The sequence below is a fragment of the Calonectris borealis genome, chromosome 3 (assembly GCF_964195595.1).
Source record: "Calonectris borealis chromosome 3, bCalBor7.hap1.2, whole genome shotgun sequence".
Classification (NCBI taxonomy): Eukaryota; Metazoa; Chordata; class Aves; order Procellariiformes; family Procellariidae; genus Calonectris; species Calonectris borealis.
The window spans coordinates 72,411,369-72,432,362 of record NC_134314.1 but is presented as its reverse complement, the minus strand read 5'-3'; the positions used below and the strand labels follow the sequence as shown (position 1 = coordinate 72,432,362).

Genomic DNA, 20,994 nt, shown 5'->3' with positions numbered 1-20,994 from the left:
CTGCCTCGCCCCACTTCCGGGGGGCGGGCCGCCGGCTGGCGGGGGCGGGGCAAGATGGCGGCGTCAACGGCGCTACCGGTCTCCCTCTCGGGCAGGTTTAAGGGGTCCGTCACGGCCTGGCGCGCTGGCTACTGCAGCGGGGGGACAGGGGGGAGCTGAGGGACCGGCGGGTGCCCCCCTGCCGGGGAGCGGCTGCTTTCGGGCGCCGGGCCCCTCGGCCGGGGCCTCCGGCCTAGCGGTGGGCGCCGGGCGGGGCCGGGCCGGGGGCCGGCTCTCGGCCTACTCGTGCAGCGCCAGCGTCGCGCCGTGGACTGGCCCGCTCGGCCGGGGGCCGCGTCGCCGGGAGGCGGCGCTGTGGGCGCTGTGCTGCCGGCCGCCCGCCTGCCGCAGCTGCAGGGGCGGGCGCCTCTTCGGGCCGGCGTTTCCTCGCCTCGCCCCTGCGCAGCGCTGCGGTTGTGCCTGCCTGGTGCTGAGCGGGCTAGGCCTTGGGACGTGTTTCGATCTTTCCGAGGTTTCTTTGGGTTCACTGTTCAGTAATGGGTAACTGTTCAGTGCTGAGTCCCTGAGACTAGGGCTCCAGCTCACGGGGTAGAAATCTTCAAGTAAAAGTTATTCTGCAAGCTGGGTTCAGGGTCTCTGCAGTGCTGGTCACATTTTACTCGTTGTCCTTCTTGTATAGAAACAGCATTTGGGGAAAATGTAAATCAAGTATATAGTGGAGAGCACATAGTGTGGATTTTCTTGTTGATACAAGATACGCTCAAACTTTAAACAAACCTCTATGCTTTTAATTTTAAATTTCCTTGACCTTATATCTGGGTAACTAGCAATTACAGAATGCATTTTAGCCTAGAATTAACTGCAATTTTTGCTCTTTTGGCAGGGACGGTCACTTAGCATTTTCTTCCCTGAAAAGACTGACGGTTGTCTTCAAAAGTAGACCTAAGAACCTGAGCAATTTGAGATTTGTTTGTTTGTTTTTTATTGGTGTCCACTGCTTTAAAGGCCCATAAACTTACTTTTATCACCTTGCATTTATTTTAAAAAATAGAAAATATTTCATCATTTCCTCTCAATAATAAAATTTTGATCCTCTCCTTTTTAGATCCTTTGCATATTTTACAATTAAAGACAGACTGCCCCAGATCCTCACAAGAGTTATTGATACTCTGCATCGACATAAAAATGAATTTTTTGAAGAACATGGTGAGGTAAGACTAAGGTCTCTTTTTGCCTGAGATTTTTTTCCCCCTAACCCTTGAGACCCCTTCTCTGTCTTGTTCTTTCTAGTTTTTTACTACAGTCATTACTTGTCTGTCTTAATGTTTTTGTCGTTTTTTTTCTTTATCATGTCTTTCTTGTAGCTATTTTTCATTAATTTTGTAACTCGCTTTTCTGTCTAACCTTTTTCTGATCTCTCTGTCCTGCGGCTGCTTCACTTTCTCAGGCTTTTGAGTTGATGCAGCGTTTAATGGACTGTAGCATCTTCTGAACGTGGCAATGTTTTAAAACTCCGTTCCCCTTTAATATGCAAAAAGTTCAATCTGAAAAAAAGTCCCACGCGCGATTCGTTTTAGGATGTTCGGTGTAAAATGAGCTTCATTCACCAAAATGTGTTTGGTTGAATCAATCTCTGATTTGTTGGGGACTCGTATTTGGCAAAACTTATCTCTTGTATCTTTCATGAAAAATTGATCTGTGTCTCTACAGGAATAAATGTTCAGAATAGGAACTTTTGTTCTCCACTTATTTCAGAAGGGTGTTGAAGCAGAGAAGAGAGCTATCTCTTTCCTCTCCAAACTGCGGAATGAACTGCAAACAGACAAACCAGTGACCCCTTTAGAAGATGAGCTGCCTGATGCTGCACTGTGGAACCAATACCTAGACTACCAACGAAATTTAACAAACGGAAGTGGAGAACCAAGTTGGTTTCAGTCCCCTTGGTTATATGTAGAGTGTTATATGTATCGAAGAATTCATGCAGCGTTAGCACAGAAGTAAGTATTTACTAGGTTGGTATATTACTCTGCAAAACATTATTCTTTCCCATTTTTATTTTAGGAGAAAGGAATAACGCAGTAAGATAAAGGAAAATCTTAAGCTGGGGAGTAAGACAAAGGAAAATCTTAAGCTTTTACCATATTCCTTTTCCCTTGTCTCACACCTCAGATTTAAAATTAATACTTTTTATTCTTCTATGCAGCAGAATTTGAAGCTTATTAAGTTTTTTTTTTTACGCTTCGGTTTCTGTGACTTGGTCTACACTAAAACTCTTGAGCTTGACTGTATAGCTTGACCTTCTTGCAGACTAATGTGCATTGAAATATGAAAGTTATTTAGCATTTTTGAAAGGTTTGTTAGCCTAGAATTATCTCTTAAGACATATGTTAGCCTAAAACACAGAATGCAAGAGCCACTAATCCGTTGGGCATTCTGACTTGTTCTGCTGCTTGAAATCTGAAGTTACCATTTGAGAACTGTTTCTCATAGCAGTAGACCCAGCTTAAGCAGCCCCTGTTGTTCATTCTACACAGTCGTCTTAGTTACAGTGGTGTTTGCAGACCATGTGTTGCACCGAACTTTGGGAGCTGATCCTGGTTAAAAATAACTTGGCAGGAAAAACTTGTTGTGCTGGTACTGTGGAGAGGTGCCAGCACAATGTAATGGGGTAGGAATGAGCAGTTTAAGTTCCTGCTGCTGCCAAAGAAAATTGAAAGCTCCATGCATACTGGATTTGCCCTTAGTGTTACAGAGATGCAACCACAGTAATGGGACTCTGTTTCTACTGGTATATTGTGTAATTTGAACTCTCGTTGCAAAAACTTCAAATATGAGCTGGATCTGCTGGATTGCACTTAAAAAAACCTGAGCAGATACTTTTCATTAGTAAGCTTTAAGTTTCTTGATCTCCATTATTTAGCTGCTCTTAAGCATATGCTTGGATGGAAGTTCAATCATTTGTCAAAAGGTGTACGTGCAAATACGTCTCATAACAGATGAGTCTATATTTCTTATATAATACAAGAACTTAATTGTTCTGTCATCTTTGTCATATTGATTTTCTAATGTCCTAGTTAAAAACTTTCATAGGAATAACTTCATATCACTGTAAGAGACTTCGGTATGGGAAGTGCACTTCAGTGCACACAATCATGCTTGAAATTGGGCCAGCAATTCACTACATTAGTTCCTTGTATGTTACAGTTTTAATTCTCTGTGTCTGAAGGCTGGAGTTCAAAATTGTCACTGTATGTGCAGTTCCCAGAATTGTGACTGAACGCTTGTTCATTTTCAGAATATATTGCTAGAAATATAAGATGTCTTCTATTCTGTCTGTTTCAGTGAGATATGATATCAGGGTGTTATTGAGATGTGTGAAAATCTAGTATGACAAATTAGAAGTGGAAAATCTAACTAGGGCCAGTAGTATGGCCTAAAAAAGCTGAGCTTCGAGCTTGCACTTTCAGATGTGTTTCATGTGCTGTCGTGGAAAATGTGGCAAGTATGTTAAATATATTTGTTCTCCTTTTAGCCCACCTATTGACAACTTTGACGTATTTAAGGAGGGAAAGGCACAAAATTTCTTTGAATCCCAAGAGGCTGTTATTGCCTTATGCACTTACTTTCAGGAACTTCTAAAAAACGTCAAGGATCTAAACGAAAAGCAACTTCAGGAGGAACTTTTTAAGCTATTGCAGGTAAACTAGTAGTGCTTAACATAAGAATTTAAAATATCTCTCTTATGTAACAAACAAAAACTTGATGTTATAAAGAATCTGAACTTCATATGGAAATTAAAATATAGCTCTTCTGTTTGTAAAAATGCAATGAAATCCTGACAGCCATACTGTATTGCTGCTACTCGGGAAATATTTAAATTTTATTATTTGTATTAAATGTGACATTTTTCATTATACTGCTGGTCTTCATTGTGTATTTGAAAACCCAGCTTATTCTCCCTCAAAACCAGTATCTCTAATTTTAAGTCAAGTTCCAGACTTGGCTTTTTGTTATTTAACTATAAAATTTTAAAACAGTTCATTTTATTGACACTCTAAAAATTTTTAGACTTCTTTAGAAAAAAAGTTAGAAGTGGTTTAAAAGCTTTATAACTGCATTATTCTTGGAAAATAATGCCTTTGGGTAGAATACAAAATATCATACGATTGCAAATAAGTCCATTAGCTGGCAACAGTGCACACCAAGTATTTGATGAATCTTTATAAAGATCTCATTAGTTCTTACTTGGCTGCATGTAATAAAAAATAAACCTGCTTTTATTACTCCTTTTTCTGTGTTCCCAATGATATTTTCTGGAACTACAATATGGAGAATATTTGTGGTTTAAGCTTTGTGATCAGTGTATTTACATTTATCTAAATCTTCCATCTTTGTCACTTCTGATGCTTGCATAAATACAGAGCATTGTTTGGTTTCTTCTTTATATAAAGATTTCTGTACAAGAAGTTGGATTTTATTAAAGCTTGGAGGAAAATGTGGAGGTAGAGCCTTCATGTCCCTAAAATAAAAACAAACAAACAAAATCTTTAGTGTGTGTGAAGTTCAGAATGTAAGTACAGTGAGACTTAGCAAATGTTTTTGTTTTTTCCTCCTTCTAGGTGTCATTGTGGGGCAATAAGTGTGACCTTTCTTTTTCAGCTGGTGAAGACAGCTCTCAGAAATCTAGTCCTTTACAGTCCCTGGAAAACATGATACCTTACATCTTAGTGAATGATACGGAAAAACTTTGGTCACTACTTGTAAATGCCAAAAAAAGAAATACAGAAAAAAGTAATGTTAGGGTTGACATAATCCTGGATAATGCTGGATTTGAACTTGTAAGTGATCTTGTGTTGGCTGACTTCCTGGTATCGTCAAAGCTAGCTGATGAAGTCCATTTTCATGGAAAAAGTATTCCATGGTATGTGTCAGATACCACAAAGCATGATTTTAACTGGACTATTAAACAACTGCAGTCAGCTAATCATATGTGGATGTCTAGATGTGGGATAAACTGGGAGGGCAATTTGAAAAAGGGAGTTTGGGTTTACCGTGATCACATGTTTTGGACTTTGCCACATGACTTTTCCAGTATGGCTGAAGTTGCTCCTGACTTGTATGCCGATCTACAGAAGTCAAACTTGCTTCTTTTCAAAGGTGATCTAAACTATAGAAAATTAACAGGAGATAGAAAATGGGAATATACTGTTCCATTTCATCAAGCCTTGAACAAGTTTCGTCCTGCGCCCCTCTGTAGTTTGAGAACACTGAAATCTGACACTCAGGTTGGCCTAAAACCTGGACAAGGTGAACAAATTCAGGCTTCTGAACCTGAATGGATGGTAAATGGAAAATACGGGGTGGTTCAGTTTGATACTGCTCTCTAGTTAAATGGTTCCTAATACTCTGAAAGAGAGATTCAGCCTGAGTTTTAACTACTTTCTCTGCTCCATGCTTGGCTTCAGCAAAGATTCTTTTTTGTTGCACTTCTGCCTTCCAAGTGGTTTGTTGTTTTTGTTCCACAAAAGACTTCAATGTTGTGCAAAAGTTTACAAACTGTCTTTGTACACATAAATCAATCTGCATTTCAATATATTTTGTTTTCCTCATGTCCAATGTCAGCAGATGTTTAAGATGAACATCTAGTTGTCCATAATGCTTTTTTCCTTCATCAGTGGGTATGAGAGTTTATGGCTAACAAGTGAAAAATCTGCATCAGAAACCATTTCGTCAATCCCACATAAGTGTGTATGTACTTATTTCAGGATAATTTGTGCTCCACGTGCCATGCATTGCATGCAAGTTAATATTTTAGAGAATGGACAAATTAATTCCAGATAGATTCTTTGCAATCCATTGCAGGATCATATTTTAAAGCTGTTGAAAAGTGAGTTGACTTCTACCGAGACTTTATTACATAAATTGTTTTTTACGGGCTTCTTGTGTCCATGGACAAGTAACTTTCGATGTTTTGAGTATAGTTCGCTGTACATTAAGAGAAGAGTTCTTGGGTGATACCTTGTAAATATTAATTTAGAATTTTAAAATTAAATTTTAAAATACAAGTGGATGTTGCTAGCCAGTTTGCCTGTAGGAGGGGAGTTGTCCCATCTGGTAGGAAGATTAGTGGGAGAAAGGACAATCTCATTTTAAGAATATGGAAAATATTGTTTATCTAAGAACTGCTACCGAAAAAAAGCACACAAAAAACCCCCAAACCAAACCAACCAACCAACCCAACAAGTTACATTAATTGGATTTTAGATTTAATATAGATTTGAGTTAAAGGTGGTCTGTCAGCGGTGTTTGTGGATCAAGCACTGCTGCCTCTTTCCATTGTGATAATTCTCTTTCTTTGTCAAATGTATTTGTTTTTTTACGAAGGATGCCATAATGTTCATGGGGGAAATACAACCCCAGTTGCACTGAGAAGTATATGCTCGAGAAGCATATGCCATATGCCATACAGATTGCTGCTCATTGGAGTTGTTAGATGCCCATTTCTTCTCTTCTACCTTGGTCTCAAATTACTCAGAATTTTGGAGAAAATTTAGGGATATTTTAGTGGTTTTTCAGAGTTAAGTGAAATGAAAGTGGAAATGCATTATCCATTTATAAAGAAAAAATTAAAAACAGTTCTGTCAAGTCTTAAAGTATTTCTATGGTTTGAAATAGGGCCTTTGATAGGGGACTGATGTAATGCCAGTGATAATCACAGGTTTGTTAGAAAATGGTGGCAGAATTACCCATAAGAGTCTGACTGGGTTATGCTCTTGTCTAGAGCTGCTAAAATGAGGTGAACTTGGCCCTGGTAGCCAAGGTGGCTATGTTATGGTGAGCAAGAGTAGAGAGTAGAGGAAATTCCTTTTCCATTTTACGTACATCTTACACAGTGAAAAGGAGGGCACAGAAGTGGCCTTCTTTGCGTAAATTCTGGAAGTGGTGCTACAGCAAGGGAATTAGAATGACTGTGTGGTAGAAAGTGGATTTAGAAAGACTTTTGCGCTTACGGTTAACCTAGGACACGGGTAAGCTTTGGCAGGCCTAAAGAAGCGGGAGGGGGAAGATGGGGCAGTATTTTGTACCTATTTCAGGCTTTGAAAATGAAGCTGGATTCCCCTTCTGGTCAGTGAAATCACTGGCAAAGCATGTCTTCTGAAGTGGAGAGAATCAGCTGCTGCTTATTGTGTTCATACAGTAAAGACCTATACAGTGGATAAATACGCTCCAACTGCTGATGACTTTGATTGATTGTGTTTGTGTTCTTCTTACATCTGAAAGTATATTAATATTTTAAAGTTGAAAGGTCAAGTATTCAAAAACTAAGATGCTAGGAATTTCAGGAGGCAATGTGATATTGTAGGTAGGGTTCTACTTTTGAGACCTGGATTTAGTGTTCTCATCTCCTTTGTATCTCTGGCTTAGTACTCCTAAAGGATGAATTCATGCTTATCCTTTAGGCACCTGATTAAACTGCATAAATTAGAAATCCAGACAAGAGAACTAAAGGTCAGACTGCCGAAGGTCTCTTTGACTGGAGAGAGCTCAGGGGGACTCCAGCTTTGGTGCTTTGATCAAATACATAAATGACATGATGAATCTGGGCACTGGAGCCTCAGTTTCTCATCTGTGAAAATGCTGTTAACTTGTTTCAAATGCACTTTGAAGCAACAACTTTGGGCCAAGAACAGAGGGATGGAAGTTGTGGAATATGTGCAATGAAAACTTCCTGCCTTGTTCAGAGAGACAAAATGATTAGGGGAAGAAATCTGCTTTGCCTGTGGACAGATTGTTTGGAAGGTGCTGACTTAATTTGCTGGAGAGGTTTAAAAGTGTGTAATGGACAAGAAGAGAGGATTGTTTCACTGTTGAGGCCACCCTTGAAGAATAAGTTTGCCACTTACACAATCCTTACACACGTTGAGAAACTTGGTTCCATTTTTCACTGGTTGTTAATCTGTCTCTCTGTGCCCAGGTTGCTTTCAAGCTGTTACTTCTGGGAACTCACAATGCAGATCAGTGAAAATTAATATTCTGAAGTTATGATAAATAGAATCCTACAAAATGCTAAAACACTTAGGAGATGCAGCCGTATTCGCTCAATATTACTGAATCATCTCGTTGGAGATGTTTGTGAGGAAGTAGGGTAGTGATTTCATGAGTACCGTAAAACATGTAATTCTTACATTAGCATTCAAATGCTAATTTAAGACATGATGTCATGCTGGGAAAAAAAAAATTAAATTAGTTCTATTCTCCAGTTTATTAAGTGAGCACTTTTAATCTTTTGCCCCTCACAAAGAGAAGTCACAGTGTGACTACATAGTTAGGTGAGGAATGCACAGCCGTAACTTCCAAATACTTAATTGCTTGACTTCTATAGCTGTAACTGCAAAGTGCTATCTATAGACAGAACTGAATATGCAGCATACTTTTCTGTTTGTTAGTTGGCTCTATTTTTGTAAAATTTGGATTGATTCTATGGAAAAAAAAATAATTGGTGCTGTAATGCCAGTGTTATATTCTCCCATGCCACAAAGAAGTAGTGGATACAGAATTCTGATGAGGCACTGTGCTCTGCTGTTGGGTTAGCTACAGTGTAGTTGAAAATAGGAAATGCTTTTGTCGATACTCAGTGTTAATTGTGTAATATAGCTTCATAAAATGGCGGCATGTGCCTACTGCACTTAGGTGGAATTTACTGTTACACAACATAAAGCATATGTTATAACAATAGCATATGCTATAATACAGCGTAATTTTTTTTCTTGAGTATTCAAGAAAGTTGCTTCTCTACATCTGTGTTACAACTGATTGCCCAAAATGCTTGTACAGCATAACTTGAGAGTTACTGATTTGTATACCCAAATTATTGAGATTTTCATTTCATGTGCCATTTGAATATTTATAGCAAAACCAAGGGCATTTTCACTAATTCTGAGGACCACAACAGACCAACGTCTTTTGACTTTTTTTTTTATTCTACCTTTTGAGCAACTTTATTTATAAATCAGGTTTTGATAGCAACGATTTTCATTTGTGATGAAACAGGAGGAAAAGTAATGTCACAGGCACTGTGAAAGCCAGTACTCACATCTGTCTGAATACTTGATAATTCATTAGATAAGATATATACAATAATTCTGTATGTATATAAGGCTTCTTAAAATACATGGATGTGGAAAATGAGTTGATTGTATGACTGGAAACTGTTGCAAGAATATTGAAATAAATTATATAACTTTGTGCAAAAGTCAAACATCATTATACTATTTCAGTGGCTGAGAAAGCCAACTTAAAATAATTCAGGTCTTTGTTCCTGAAGCTTTTTTCTCTGAAACACATTTTGTACAAAAACCTGTAAAGCATATTTATCCAATGAGGTTTTGAAAGATACAGATGCAAGAGATGGGTGTCATAAAATGTTCCTCTTTATCAAGACAGGGCAGTATTAGGGAAGTTTCTACCTTGTTACTCTACCAATATTCTTGTTCAGATTTCAAAACCTTAAAAAGCATTGAGAATCTCTTAACATATATCTGGTAATTACTTATTAAGGTTCATGGTGTCATTATCAGGATCACCTCCCAAACTGATAGGTGCACCATGTGTTCTCAACAAAAATGGAAATATTTTAGTGTTACACTTGCTGTAACTAAAATATTTCCAAATAGCTTTGTTTTACACACCTTACTGATGTCCCTAAACCCTAACTATTGCTGTTGAAATAGTTCCTTTAAAGTTCATAGTGTATTTGCATTGATGGTTGAACTACTTAACTACTTGTTCCATGTGAAGCATATTTATCTCCTGTACTCTGTCAGACAGCATAGGAAAAATGTTCACTCTATTGCATGAAAATTACCACATGAAATGTTTTTAATCTAAAAAAACCTAAATCATATCTAAAATATAAATTCCAGAACGGAATTTTGTACAGAACTGTGAAGTTTTTTTCATTAAATGGTTTGCTTACAAGCCTTCTGTTTACCCAAAATTACAGAGCAAAAGTTTGGGATGATTTTTATTTAAAACAAAAATGTAAGTTCAAAATCACCTAAGACTCACCTAAGGGTTTTAAAATAAAACTGTGAAAATGTGCCGGTTAAAATGGTCCTTTTATTTCTTTCTAATATGGCAGTGGCAGAAAGCATGTGGGGAAAAAAATTTCCGTACTGTGGACTGTTTAGGTTTTCTTGGTGGTGGTGTTTTGGTGTTCCACCTCCCCCCCCCCCCCAACAGGTTTTCAAAACTTCTGTGAATTTTTATTCTAGCTGATACAGATATATTTCTATCAGCCCTGGAAATAAAAAGGCCACTTAAATAAATTTATATAGATGAATTAATCCACATTCTGTCTCAGCTTTACCGTTGTGAATTCTGCAGATACATTGTAAGAAGGGTTTTTATTTACACTTCTTTTTGAGGTTTGGCTCATTTGGCTTTGTTTCCACTGGGAAAGAAATATAAAATGTCATATTATGATCATATACAATGAATAAACATATTCAGTACTTGTACGCTGCTTTTGTTTTATCAAGTAAAGCTTTTTTCAGTAAGCTAAATAATCATAGTCTTTCAAACTCCCTGTGAAGAAAAATTTTCATGCTTGTAGGAATTTCTTTTATCTTTCCTGGGATTCCACTTACTACTTCTGAGTCTTTAATGAAGTAAAAGATGAAGAGCTGAGCAGACAAAGGTAAGATATGTCAAGGTATATATTATGGGCTTTTTTGTTTGCTTTCTTAATGTTAACTAATTGATTACTGTCATACTATCATGATAAGGCTGATGCTTTCTAAGTGGCTATAATTGATAAAGGGCCTGATGAGACAGATAGTTGCATCTTTCAGTGTGCAGTTCACACTGAGTTTTGCCTGCAGTTGTGTTATTTCGCTCAGGGATTAATTTTAAAGGAGGACTTGGTTGTTACCAAATGTGGAGACGCTATGCCTGACACCTAGGCAAATGGATGATGGGGTAGAGGCAGAAGGCATCCAGGCCTCCTTTTCCGTGTATGGAAATGGCTGTATGGAAACTCTGTGTATTCAGTGCAGTGCTGCTTAACGCTGGTACAAGGCAGGAACATCTCCGGACTCTCACCTGCAGAGAAAGGCTTTCTGCCCCCTTACCTGTTAACATACAGAATACTGTGCCAGAGCTAATCACACAGGGTTGAAATAGTTGAGCAAGGCTCAATCTCTAAAATGCTTGTGTATATTAAAATAACGCAGCAGAGAAGGATCTGCAAACTGGTAAATGCATGCTTTCCTTCAGTGGTGGTGTGTATAGAAAGGTTGTTCGCAAAACTGAGAACTGGCTTGTAACAGCCATTCATGGCTGGAATAGGTTTCAGCTCTTATCTCCCACTTCCCAAGAAAATGTCTTAGCTGTCATAGATACAGAAATGTACTGGGCTCTGGTCCTAGATGGCTTATACGCATACATACTTGTTACTTGGGTCTAGGGTCCGTGTCTGTAAAACACAAAACAATTCTGGAAAAAGGGTTAAGGTCCAGGAGTGCTCCCTCAAGCTGGCTGAAGGATCCCTTCACCTGCTCTTCTGTCTGTCCAGTGACTCCTGTGTTATCTGTGTAACGGCCCTATTTCAACCCTATGTGCCCACGGCCTAAGGTTAGGGAATTAGGAGACAGAAAATGTTCAAATTCCTCCAGGCGGAGAAGGGCCTACAACTTGCTGCGAGGGCTCTAGTATATTTACGTGAACAAAAAATATCCCCATTTCTCTGTAATTGGCTGTGTTCTTTATTTCAAGCAATCCCGAATTAGAGCTACACTTGAATGCCTTTGGGATGTGTTGGATACGCAGCTTTGACTGCATCAGTGGCGTTAGATTTGGCCCTTAGACGTTTTGCTGCTACTTTTCTGGATCGTGATGGAGCATTAGCAGGAGCTAGTTGCCCAGTGCAAATCAAGGAGTTTCCATACATATGTGGAAACCTAAGTTCCACATGCAGAGACTTTCCAAAATAACTGCATGAATTGAGTTTAAACTTTCAAAGACTTTGTATCGGTTCAAGTTCCCCAAACTGAAAATGACCTAGTATGTCAGCAGCAACTTTCAAAGAAGAAACTCTTAGATTTTCAAAGAAAATAATTTCTTACAAATTGACCTGACTTTTTTTTTTCTTTTACCATACTTGTGTTACGATAGCTGCAAGTATCATTTAATGGAATTTTTTGCCTTTGCTTTCATTTAACATTGTGCACTTACTGCTGAAGTCCTGAGCTGGAAAGCAGCTGTGCAAAGTGTTTTACTCTGTGTCCTCTCTCTCCTATATCTCCGTGCATATATAGATAGAGATATGTTAGTCTGTGCATAAAGTATTTTTTACCAAACATTTGCTTACCTGGACATTATCTTAATACTCCTCTTGTTTCTCCCTCACTAAAACATAGTTTGTATTTTGGGTATAATGCTTGAATTTACAAGTAAAAAAGTTCAAATTTCCAAAACTTCAGAATATATTCTTTGGGAAGTGTAAGTACAGAGGTTGTTACACCGTGAAGCTTTGCATTTTCATTATTGCTGTTGGCCTTGTGTTTCAGAATTAACTTTTTGTTTTCGGTCCATGGTTATTCTGCCCTTACAAGATAAGGCGGCATCTAGTAATGCTATCACAAAAATATTTGGTTACTGTTTTGTCACCCAAAGATACTTAATATCTGCTCATGGGCAGGTTAAATTGTTTTATGGCCACGTAGGAGATCTTCAGGAAAACCTCTCCAGAAGTGATTTCTTTTTCTCTGACGGTTCTGGGAAATGGCTTGCTCAAACCTGAAATATGGGGCAAAGGAGAGAATCATGCTTAAACAGAATCTGTGTTAAAATCTCACTTCTTTCCCAAGTCTGATTAGTTCCCCCATATGCATATTGCATTTTCACCACCTCGCTTTGTCCCAGTGGGGAGTCCAGGGTTGTAAAACCAGCTGGCTTACTTCCTTCAGAAGATTTACCAACCCCACAAGATGTTTCCATCAGTTTAGCTGAGCTGTGCAAATTCACATGGGGTGAAGATAGCATTAAACTCAATGTTTTTTGGGAAAAAAAAAAAAAGACTCCTGTTTTGGTTAGGCAGAGGAACAGCTAGACTTAGACTAGTTAATCCTTCTTAAGCTTGTCCACTATCAGATTTACAGTAGTAACTGATATCAGACACAATTTACATACACACAACTTACATCTTAATCATATTAGTTAGTGATATTGTCTCTCCACTTTCCTGTACGAGCCTATTTTTTCCTGATAACATAATTGCCTTAATACCTTTTCCACCTTGAAGTCTGTTATGAAATTACCTCCAGGGAGGCAGTATCTTCCTTTGTTGACTGAAGTTGTATTTTCAAGCATATGTTTAGGATCTCTACATCAAATTGTCTGCCACTGGTCATGAGCCAGACTTCTGTGTCAGATGACAAAAAAGGAATGGGAATAAGTCCTGTCTTGATTTCCTCCTTGTTTTTTGAAGTAGGTAAGCTGAGGGTAAGGTAGTCCTCAAGAAAACTTTCTCTACTACAGGATGTGATACTAGTGATTTGAGGGGGCGGAGGAGGAGCGCAGCTTGGTGTTGGATGTACTGTGCTTTTGGAGTTGATACCTTTTGGAAGGCAAGCAAATGAGAACCTTGGCAAGTCATGCCCATGACTTTCATGCCAAGTATTTGTAAAAATGTGGCTGGTTTAGTTATTCTAGCTAAATTTGTAGATAATGGAGTCCTGTGGACTAAATTTCCCTGAATCTCTTTTGGAGAAATACATTTAATCTTCTTTTTTAATGTTGCTAGCGTACAATACTTTCCTACCTATGAGTGTCTGAAATGTGTGTGTGCATTCAGGAAATCATTTGGAATTCGTGTGCATGATAAAACACAAATACTTCACCTTCTCAATATGGTGTTAGTCGATAGCTTGAGGTTAATAACAAAGCTTTTTTTATAGTGTTAGCAAAAAAAGAGATTTTGTTTTCAAAACTAATATTAAATGTTTTGATTCAGTCTTTTAAGCAATTGTTATGATGTATTTAAATTACAAGATCTGTGAACAGTAGAATTAATGAAGCAAAACTTTCTTTTCCCCCTAGATTCTGTCCCGTGGGTACCTGAAGACCTGGTAATTTGCCTCACTTCCTGATGGGCATTTGGGGGGAAAAAAAAAACAAACAAAAAAACAAACCAAAAAACCCCAAAAAACAACCCCAAACCAACAAAAAAACTTCAGTACAGGTTGTAATAATACACAGAAGTGTACTGTAGGCTTTCCATACAGTTGGGACATCTCAGTGTTCATTCTGTGCTTCTGTGTTTCACAATATTTGCAAGAAATCAAGCATCATTCTGACTTAGCCTCTGTCAGATTTGCTTGAGATTTGTTAAGGACTTGGGGAAAAAAAATTGTTGAAGTAGTATATGTCTGCATGCTTAAATACTATGATTGCACTTGGTTCTTTTGAAATCGGTTTAAAAATAGAATGCTAAAAGATGCATTTTTTTCATAGTGCTTTTGATTTTTTTTTAATTAATGAAAATATTTAAAAGCAATTCAAATAATAAAAGTAAGATCTCACCTTTCATTAAGGAGTTAATAGTTCCATTCTTAAGAATGGGTTTGGCCCTGAGGACTTTGTGAATTCTTTCTTGAAGAAACAGTGTTTTAGGGACCTCTTTCCTAGATCAGGTCTGTCTATTACAATGTCTGTGCATCTGTACATATTACTCTTGCAGTGTTCCTGCAGGCCCCAGTAAGCTGCTTTTTTTTCCCTTTTCTTTTTTTTTTTTTTAAGTGGGGCTCTTATTTCATGTTACTTATTTCAGTTTTCCTTTTATTAAGTTCCCAGAAGTCTGCAGACTGATTCGCTAGCAAAATGCAGATATTGATACAGAAATGTCATTTTAGCTGTGGCATACTAAGCACTTCGAAAGGCAATCTAAGCTAATTTTTGTCACTTGCTAGGGAATCTCTGGTTCAAGTGTCCAGAAACATGGAACCGTTGAGGTACTCGGAACAATTGCTCTCCATCCATCTATAACCCACAAGATACAAAGGATGTATCTTTCATGGAGTGAGGGGCAAGCTATCCACATCGTCACGTGACTTTTAGCTTTCAAATTATTCTCATTTACTTACAGAAAATTCAATTAGGAGCAGATAGTCCTGCAGGTGCCTAAATATCTCAATTGTTAGATTTTTGAGTGTACTGGCTACTGGAATTGGGGTTTCGTATCCCAGATCAGTTTTAGCGTCTTTCCTCAACACTGAGCTCTTTCACAGAAGTAAAAGATTGTAGTAATTTTTTTGTTATTATTTTCTGTTTTAAAAATTAGAGTGACCTTATTAGGTACATACATTCAAGAGATTCTGCTCAGAAAGGCTGAGAACATCCTATCCATGTATTTTGTGTAGCACAACATGAAGAATCTTATTCATGAAAATGTCTCCTTGAAATTATTTTTAATTAAAAATCCTGAAGTAACTCTTCCTAAGTTGTTATTTCCTGCCCCTGTTAAGGAAAAAGAAACATGGAGTCCTTTTGAGAACTCTACCTGTAGTATTTAGCAAACAAGCCTAAAGCATTTTAAAGTGTTAACGTCCTGTAATAAGATATTTTTCTTAGTCAAATGTCTTGAAGAGTGGGTATTGCACCCCCTCAAACTGCCCCATTCTTTTTCAGAGTGTTATATGAAATTTCTGCTTTTCTTCATCCTTTTTTTTCTCGTCTCTTTTGTTGTTACTCTCGCTACGGTTCATCAGATTCAGTGTTTTTTTTAAAGCCAAATAACTTTATAGATCCACAGTAAGATACAGCTGTATAATCATTCTCTCCCCATCACCAAGGGTGTAGAAGTGGGTGAAGTATAGCTCTTGAACCAGCCGTGGCACTGCAGGACTAGCGATGGGGAAGTGCGCTCAAGCACATGCTTAAGAGAGTTGGGACAAAGTTTCACAATCATTTAATCCTGCATCTGCACGCTTCTCTGATAGTGGGACAGATTAAGCTGTAGTCAGATGCTGGACAAATCCAGGGTAAATATTTTTGTCTAAATTTGCAGAGGACATTAAAACTTGCGCCAGATTTATGCCGGTTTTATGTAAGACTGCCAGTACAAATTTAACCTGTCAAAAATACTTAAGGGATTTGAATTGCAGAATGAGTTTATGCTGGATCAGCATTTTGCACCATGTGGCGGTAGCAGCTTTGATCCACCACGTTTGAAATTATAAAAACTTTTGGTTGGGCTCCATAGCCAGCAGCAAAATATTTTAGGTACCTCATAATAGAACAGTTACAGACATAGAGGAGGGAAAAAAAAGGTCAGGAACATTATCGTCATAAAAATATTAAGGCTTTGGGTTAGTAGAGATTTATACCACTTTGGGATAAACTTTGGCTTGGGAACTGAATGCAGTTGAACTGGGAACTAGGGATTGCCTGGGTGTACAGTTCCCCTCTGGCAGCTTTCTCGCCTGGCTCCTTTTGAGAGTTTAGTACTGCAAAACTAGGGTCCCTCCTCCCAGGCAGCAGTCACTGGGTTCAGGGGGTGTCTCCCTTCAGAGAGATGCCTGCAGCACATGCTGCTCGCAGCTGTCTTCTCTGCACCCCCATCTGCTCTGTCAGCACTGGATAACTTTGATTCAGAAACGCCTTACTGGTTTCACCCCTCTACTACAGCAACAGTAAGAGCATTTGTGTAGACAGTCCTCAAGAGCAACTGTTTTTGTAACACATTTTTATACCCCCTATGCCATCCTGTGTTGCTGTTAGCTCACCCTTTGCCCATAAGGATGAACTGGAAACGTGCCACCAGGGAGCTGACGTCACCTCCCGCGCCCACGGCCGTTGTGTCTTTCCCCAGACGCCCCCCGAGATGGAGGCCGGTGGCTCCTGCCACTCCCGCCGCCTGAGCCGCGCGGCCTCAGCCCCGCGCGGGTCTCCATTTCCCCGGATCTGTTCCCAGCACTGCTTCCTCACATTGGTTTTTCTCCTTGTCTTTATGAGTTTAGCAGCAGATTCCAGCTGAGGAACGGCATTGTCTAGCTCTGTGCTTTAAATGATGTAGCATTTTAAATAGGGTGATGATCCATGCTGGCACCCCTCTGTCCTTGGCAGCAGCAATGAAATGGCATCAGGCACACAGAAAGGAGGACAAAAAAAAGAAAATCAGTAATATGCCTAGCTTTTCCATTTTCTTTTCTGGAAAACATGAGTAAGGCAGTGTTCCCGGGAAAGGTGAGATGCTTTTTGGTTTGTGAGTGAGTACAGAAATCGCGCAAGATTGCACCGACCCCAGAGGCACAGGGGCAGGCCTGATGAAGCAGCTCACAGGGTCTTCAAAGCAAACCGATACACCTGAAGGTTCAATTTTCTTTTACTGCTAGCTGCAGTTCCTCTCTTCCCATGTTTACCTACTGTATTTGGAAGGGAGGCGAGGAGGAGGTCCCCTTTCAGCGGGAGGTATTCTAGCAGCAACCAAGGCAGGCTGCTTTCTGCGGGCGGTGCTCGCTCCGCGGGCTCTGGGAGAAGGAAACCCTGCCTGAGTAAGAGCAGACAGCTGTTCAAATTTCACCTGCTCTGCTTGCCTCTGTTTTGACTTTTTTGAGGAAAATTTTGAGGTAATTTTCTCAGATTTATGAAGTCTGGTTGTGTAATGTCTATTTGAAGTGGAAAAAACGTTTCTGTGCGCATCCCTTTGTAAGGACTGTTCACCTCCAGGCACCGAGCACTGTCCCCCGCTTCCCTAACCAGGGGACCCCTTTGCGACCCCCACGCTGGAAGCCCCTTGGCCCGCCCGCCCGGGCCGCCCCGGCCCCGCCGCCCGGCCAGAGGAGAGGGCAGGCCGCGCCGCCCGCTTCGCGTTGCCAGGGGGACGGCTGCACCGCGGCGGCCGCCATGAGCAGCGCCAGGGCCGGCAGCGACGGGCCCCGCGCGGCCTCCGCCGCCCCTCGGCTGGCTGACAGGGGCAGCAGCGCGGCGGCGGAGGTACCTGGGCGCTGGGGAGCGGCCCGGCCCTGGGGCCCGCCTGCGGGGGCGGCGGTGGTTTCTGCGGGCGGGAGGCTGCGGCCCGCCCCGGCACCGCGTCCCCGGGGGAAAGCGGGGGGGTGGGCCGCCGCCGGCAGGGCTGGGCCGGGCCGGGGCCACTACAAGGCGCCCGCGGGCTCCCGTGAGAGCCCCCGAGGCTGGCGGGCCCCCTGCGATCTCGCACCATTTCTGTACCCACTCACAAACCAAAAAGTATCTCACCTTTCCTGGGAACACTGGGCGGTAGCAGAGGGACGGGGAGGAACTCGGAAAGAGTAGAGAGTTTTGTTTGTTTGGAATTTTTTGCAGTTCCCCATTAGAGAATAAAGCCCCGATTTTGGAAAAATCCCCCTCTGCCACTGCCGGTCTCCAGTAGCTTTCTGTCGGCTCTTTCTGTGGAGGGCGACTGATATTGAGGCTGTCTGTAACCCCCCCTTTGCAAGTCATCTTTTCAATTTTAAATTTAATTTCACCTTTTTTAAAAAACAGTTTCTGCAGCTGCAGAGCTTTACGCGACGGGAGGTGGGTGCTTCAGCTGCAGCTCAATGAACTTCAGCTGATCGTTATAGCTTATCTTTACAAATTCAAGGACAAAAGTTTTTTCTTATTAAGCGTTGCAGAAGGGAGTATCTTTCATGGAGTAGGAATTTATAGTTATCTAAGAATTTCTTCTTTGCTTTTCTTCTTCCTTTGAAACTGGTTTGCTGGCTTTGATGTGAATTTAAAGGAGACGCTTGAGGATATTGCTTAGAAGGATCAAACTCTTCTGTACTAAAGATATAGTAGAAAACTTGTAACGGTTTCATATTCCAAAGGAATAACAATTTATTAGCATGTGAACCGCTCAGTATCTCCTTAATAGTTGAAAATAAATTTTGTAATTATACTATATTGTTCTGAGACAAAATATACAGAATTTTGGTAGTTTATCATGACAAAATCAACTGCCATTATATTAAATATGACTGTTTTGACCCGATTACAAAGTTTTTGTTAGCACTACTTAGTTACAGAGTTGACAGTAACCTGCTCCACATCCTATCGACCTGACGTCAAACAGTTTGTGAATGTTACTTTCATGACTCAGCAACACATTAGAAACTATGTATTTACGAAATGTGGGTTACAAAAGGCAAATCAAACTACAGCACTAATCATTCTTAGTTGTGTATATACCAACACACTTAAACGTATCTACAATATTTGCCTTTCATTGACTGTAGGAAAGTATAGTAGGCATTGAGGGAAAATTGCAAAAGTGTTGGCATTGCATGATGGTCTGTTTTTTAAATCTCTTCATTTAAGCTATTCTCTTACAAAAGTTATTTAACTCTATTCAGCACTGATAAAGTAAAAACAGTAGAACAACAAGTGGTTTGCAAAAATCCCTGCATAAGCACTTAATTTTGTCACATTTTTCTCCTGAATTTTGTCTTAGCAATTACCCTTTTTATTATTTTGAGACTGAACATAGCAGCTCCTTCTTGTTATTCATTTTGGAAAAGCTGTGAGACATTTTGGAAAAGTGTCAGGGGAGATCCAAATTCCTTAATTTAGTCATACAGGCAAAGGATGAAGTAAACCAAAAAACATGTTAAGTAATATTTGCAGTAGGTAATGCGTCTCTGTAATTGCCTTGAGACAACTGCTGTCTTTCATCATATTAAAAGCATTTATTATATTTAGATGCAAAGTCACCTCATCCTAACAGAGAGGAAAATGAAAGATGAAAACGTTTTAACTGCTGCTTATAATAGTAGAGGGTAAGACTAAAATTTTGATTGTCATGAAACTTTAATTTGGGCCCATTAATCAAGCTTGAAATTGGCCTCTTCAGTAGATGAACAACACCAGGGAGTGATTTTTATCTTTCAGTAATACCTTACAATGATTACTGCAGAGGGAGGACGGTAGAGCTAAGCAGTACCCTTCTGAAAGGAATTTAGAAAATCTCTTTTATTTGAGCTGTTGGGAATATTTTACTTAGTTTTACGTGTTTCTGGAACAGTATACTAATGCATAAAAACTCCACAGGCATATAACAACAAAAAAAGAACTTTTCAGAATTGCACACACGAAAACTGCAAGCAATGAGTCGGGCCTAGTTACAGGCAGAAATCAGAGAGGGGAAAGAGGGCTTCACCAAGTAGGAAGTGTTCAAAAGTAATTGGATATTTCTGGCGTTTTATAATGTGAAAGAGAAACTGACAGAGCTGAAATGGTTTTGAAATGTTACTTGCAAATTTTGAAATTGATGTTAATAAAGCATTATCAGTACAAACATTTTGAGATCTCTGATAGGCAAATTGGGCAAAGTATTCTCCAGAAAGAAGTCAACCTTACCCAAAATATACATACAAGATGGTTAATTTGTGAACAGTTGGGTTTTTGTTGGTTGTTTGTTTTTTTTTTTCCTAAATTACTCCAATTCATGTTAGTCTGTTTTCACATGAGTTAACAAAATCTGACTTACTATGTAACAGTTGCTTCCCCTTCTCACACTCATTGTGTAGCTGTAGCTGTATTGTGTGTAGCTGCTGTGGCTATTCTGAAGCCATGTGCGTGCTGCCTGGCTGGCTAGCTGCTGCTACCAAACAAAATGTGCAATAGTCAAGTGCTACCTGCCTTCCCTCCATTTGACTCAGAAATGAATCTCTAAAAACTGTCCGGTGCCTGATTGTCATGTAACTTGTATTTATTTATATAAAGAATTGCTTTTCATCCTGCAGTTCTTAAGAAAAAAAATGATATTCTAAAACTTGTCTTTCTTTAATCTAGGATAGATTATTTTGCAAAATAAAATAACAATTGAATATTCCCTGCACACTGATGTAGAATTTTCTTTTCTTTTTAGATCAATTTATACAAGACTGTTTTGAAAATGGCCTTTTTAGAACATGTTTTGATTGTTTAATCAGAAAATTAAGCTAGTTAGTTTCTGGATGGCAACAAACTTTTAAT

General features: G+C 39.6%; 2 protein-coding genes across 3 annotated transcripts in view; both read left to right on the top strand.

Moving 5' to 3' along the window:
- The first annotated feature begins 29 nt into the window (after positions 1-29).
- DCPH1 (damage control phosphatase 1) lies at positions 30-10,233 on the top strand. Of its 2 annotated transcripts, none has more exons than XM_075146153.1 (5): positions 30-104; positions 1,106-1,211; positions 1,756-1,997; positions 3,533-3,698; positions 4,620-10,233. In XM_075146153.1, exons 1-5 carry the CDS (start codon positions 55-57, stop codon positions 5,385-5,387), a joined length of 1,332 nt encoding a protein of 443 aa, XP_075002254.1. In that variant the 5' UTR covers positions 30-54; the 3' UTR covers positions 5,388-10,233. The 2 variants fall into 2 exon arrangements, with proteins under 2 accessions (XP_075002254.1, XP_075002255.1); XM_075146154.1 differs by having other exon boundaries at positions 38-104; positions 1,711-1,997.
- Positions 10,234-17,904: 7,671 nt separating this feature from the next.
- The window catches only part of CCDC170 (coiled-coil domain containing 170), a 47,921-nt gene continuing 44,831 nt past the window's right edge, over positions 17,905-20,994 (top strand). Inside the window, exon 1 of the mRNA XM_075146140.1 lies at positions 17,905-17,994. Coding sequence (XP_075002241.1) covers positions 17,905-17,994 — 90 coding nt within the window. The remainder of the gene's footprint in view (positions 17,995-20,994) is intronic.

Coding starts and splice junctions, on each gene's coding strand:
- DCPH1 (XM_075146153.1), top strand. CDS start 55: ATGGCGGCGTCAACGGCGCTACCGGTCTCCCTCTCGGGCAGGTTTAAG. Junction 105..1,105: donor CTCTCGGGCAGGTTTAAGGG/GTCCGTCACGGC, acceptor TCTCCTTTTTAG/ATCCTTTGCATATTTTACAA. Junction 3,699..4,619: donor AACTTTTTAAGCTATTGCAG/GTAAACTAGTAG, acceptor TCCTCCTTCTAG/GTGTCATTGTGGGGCAATAA.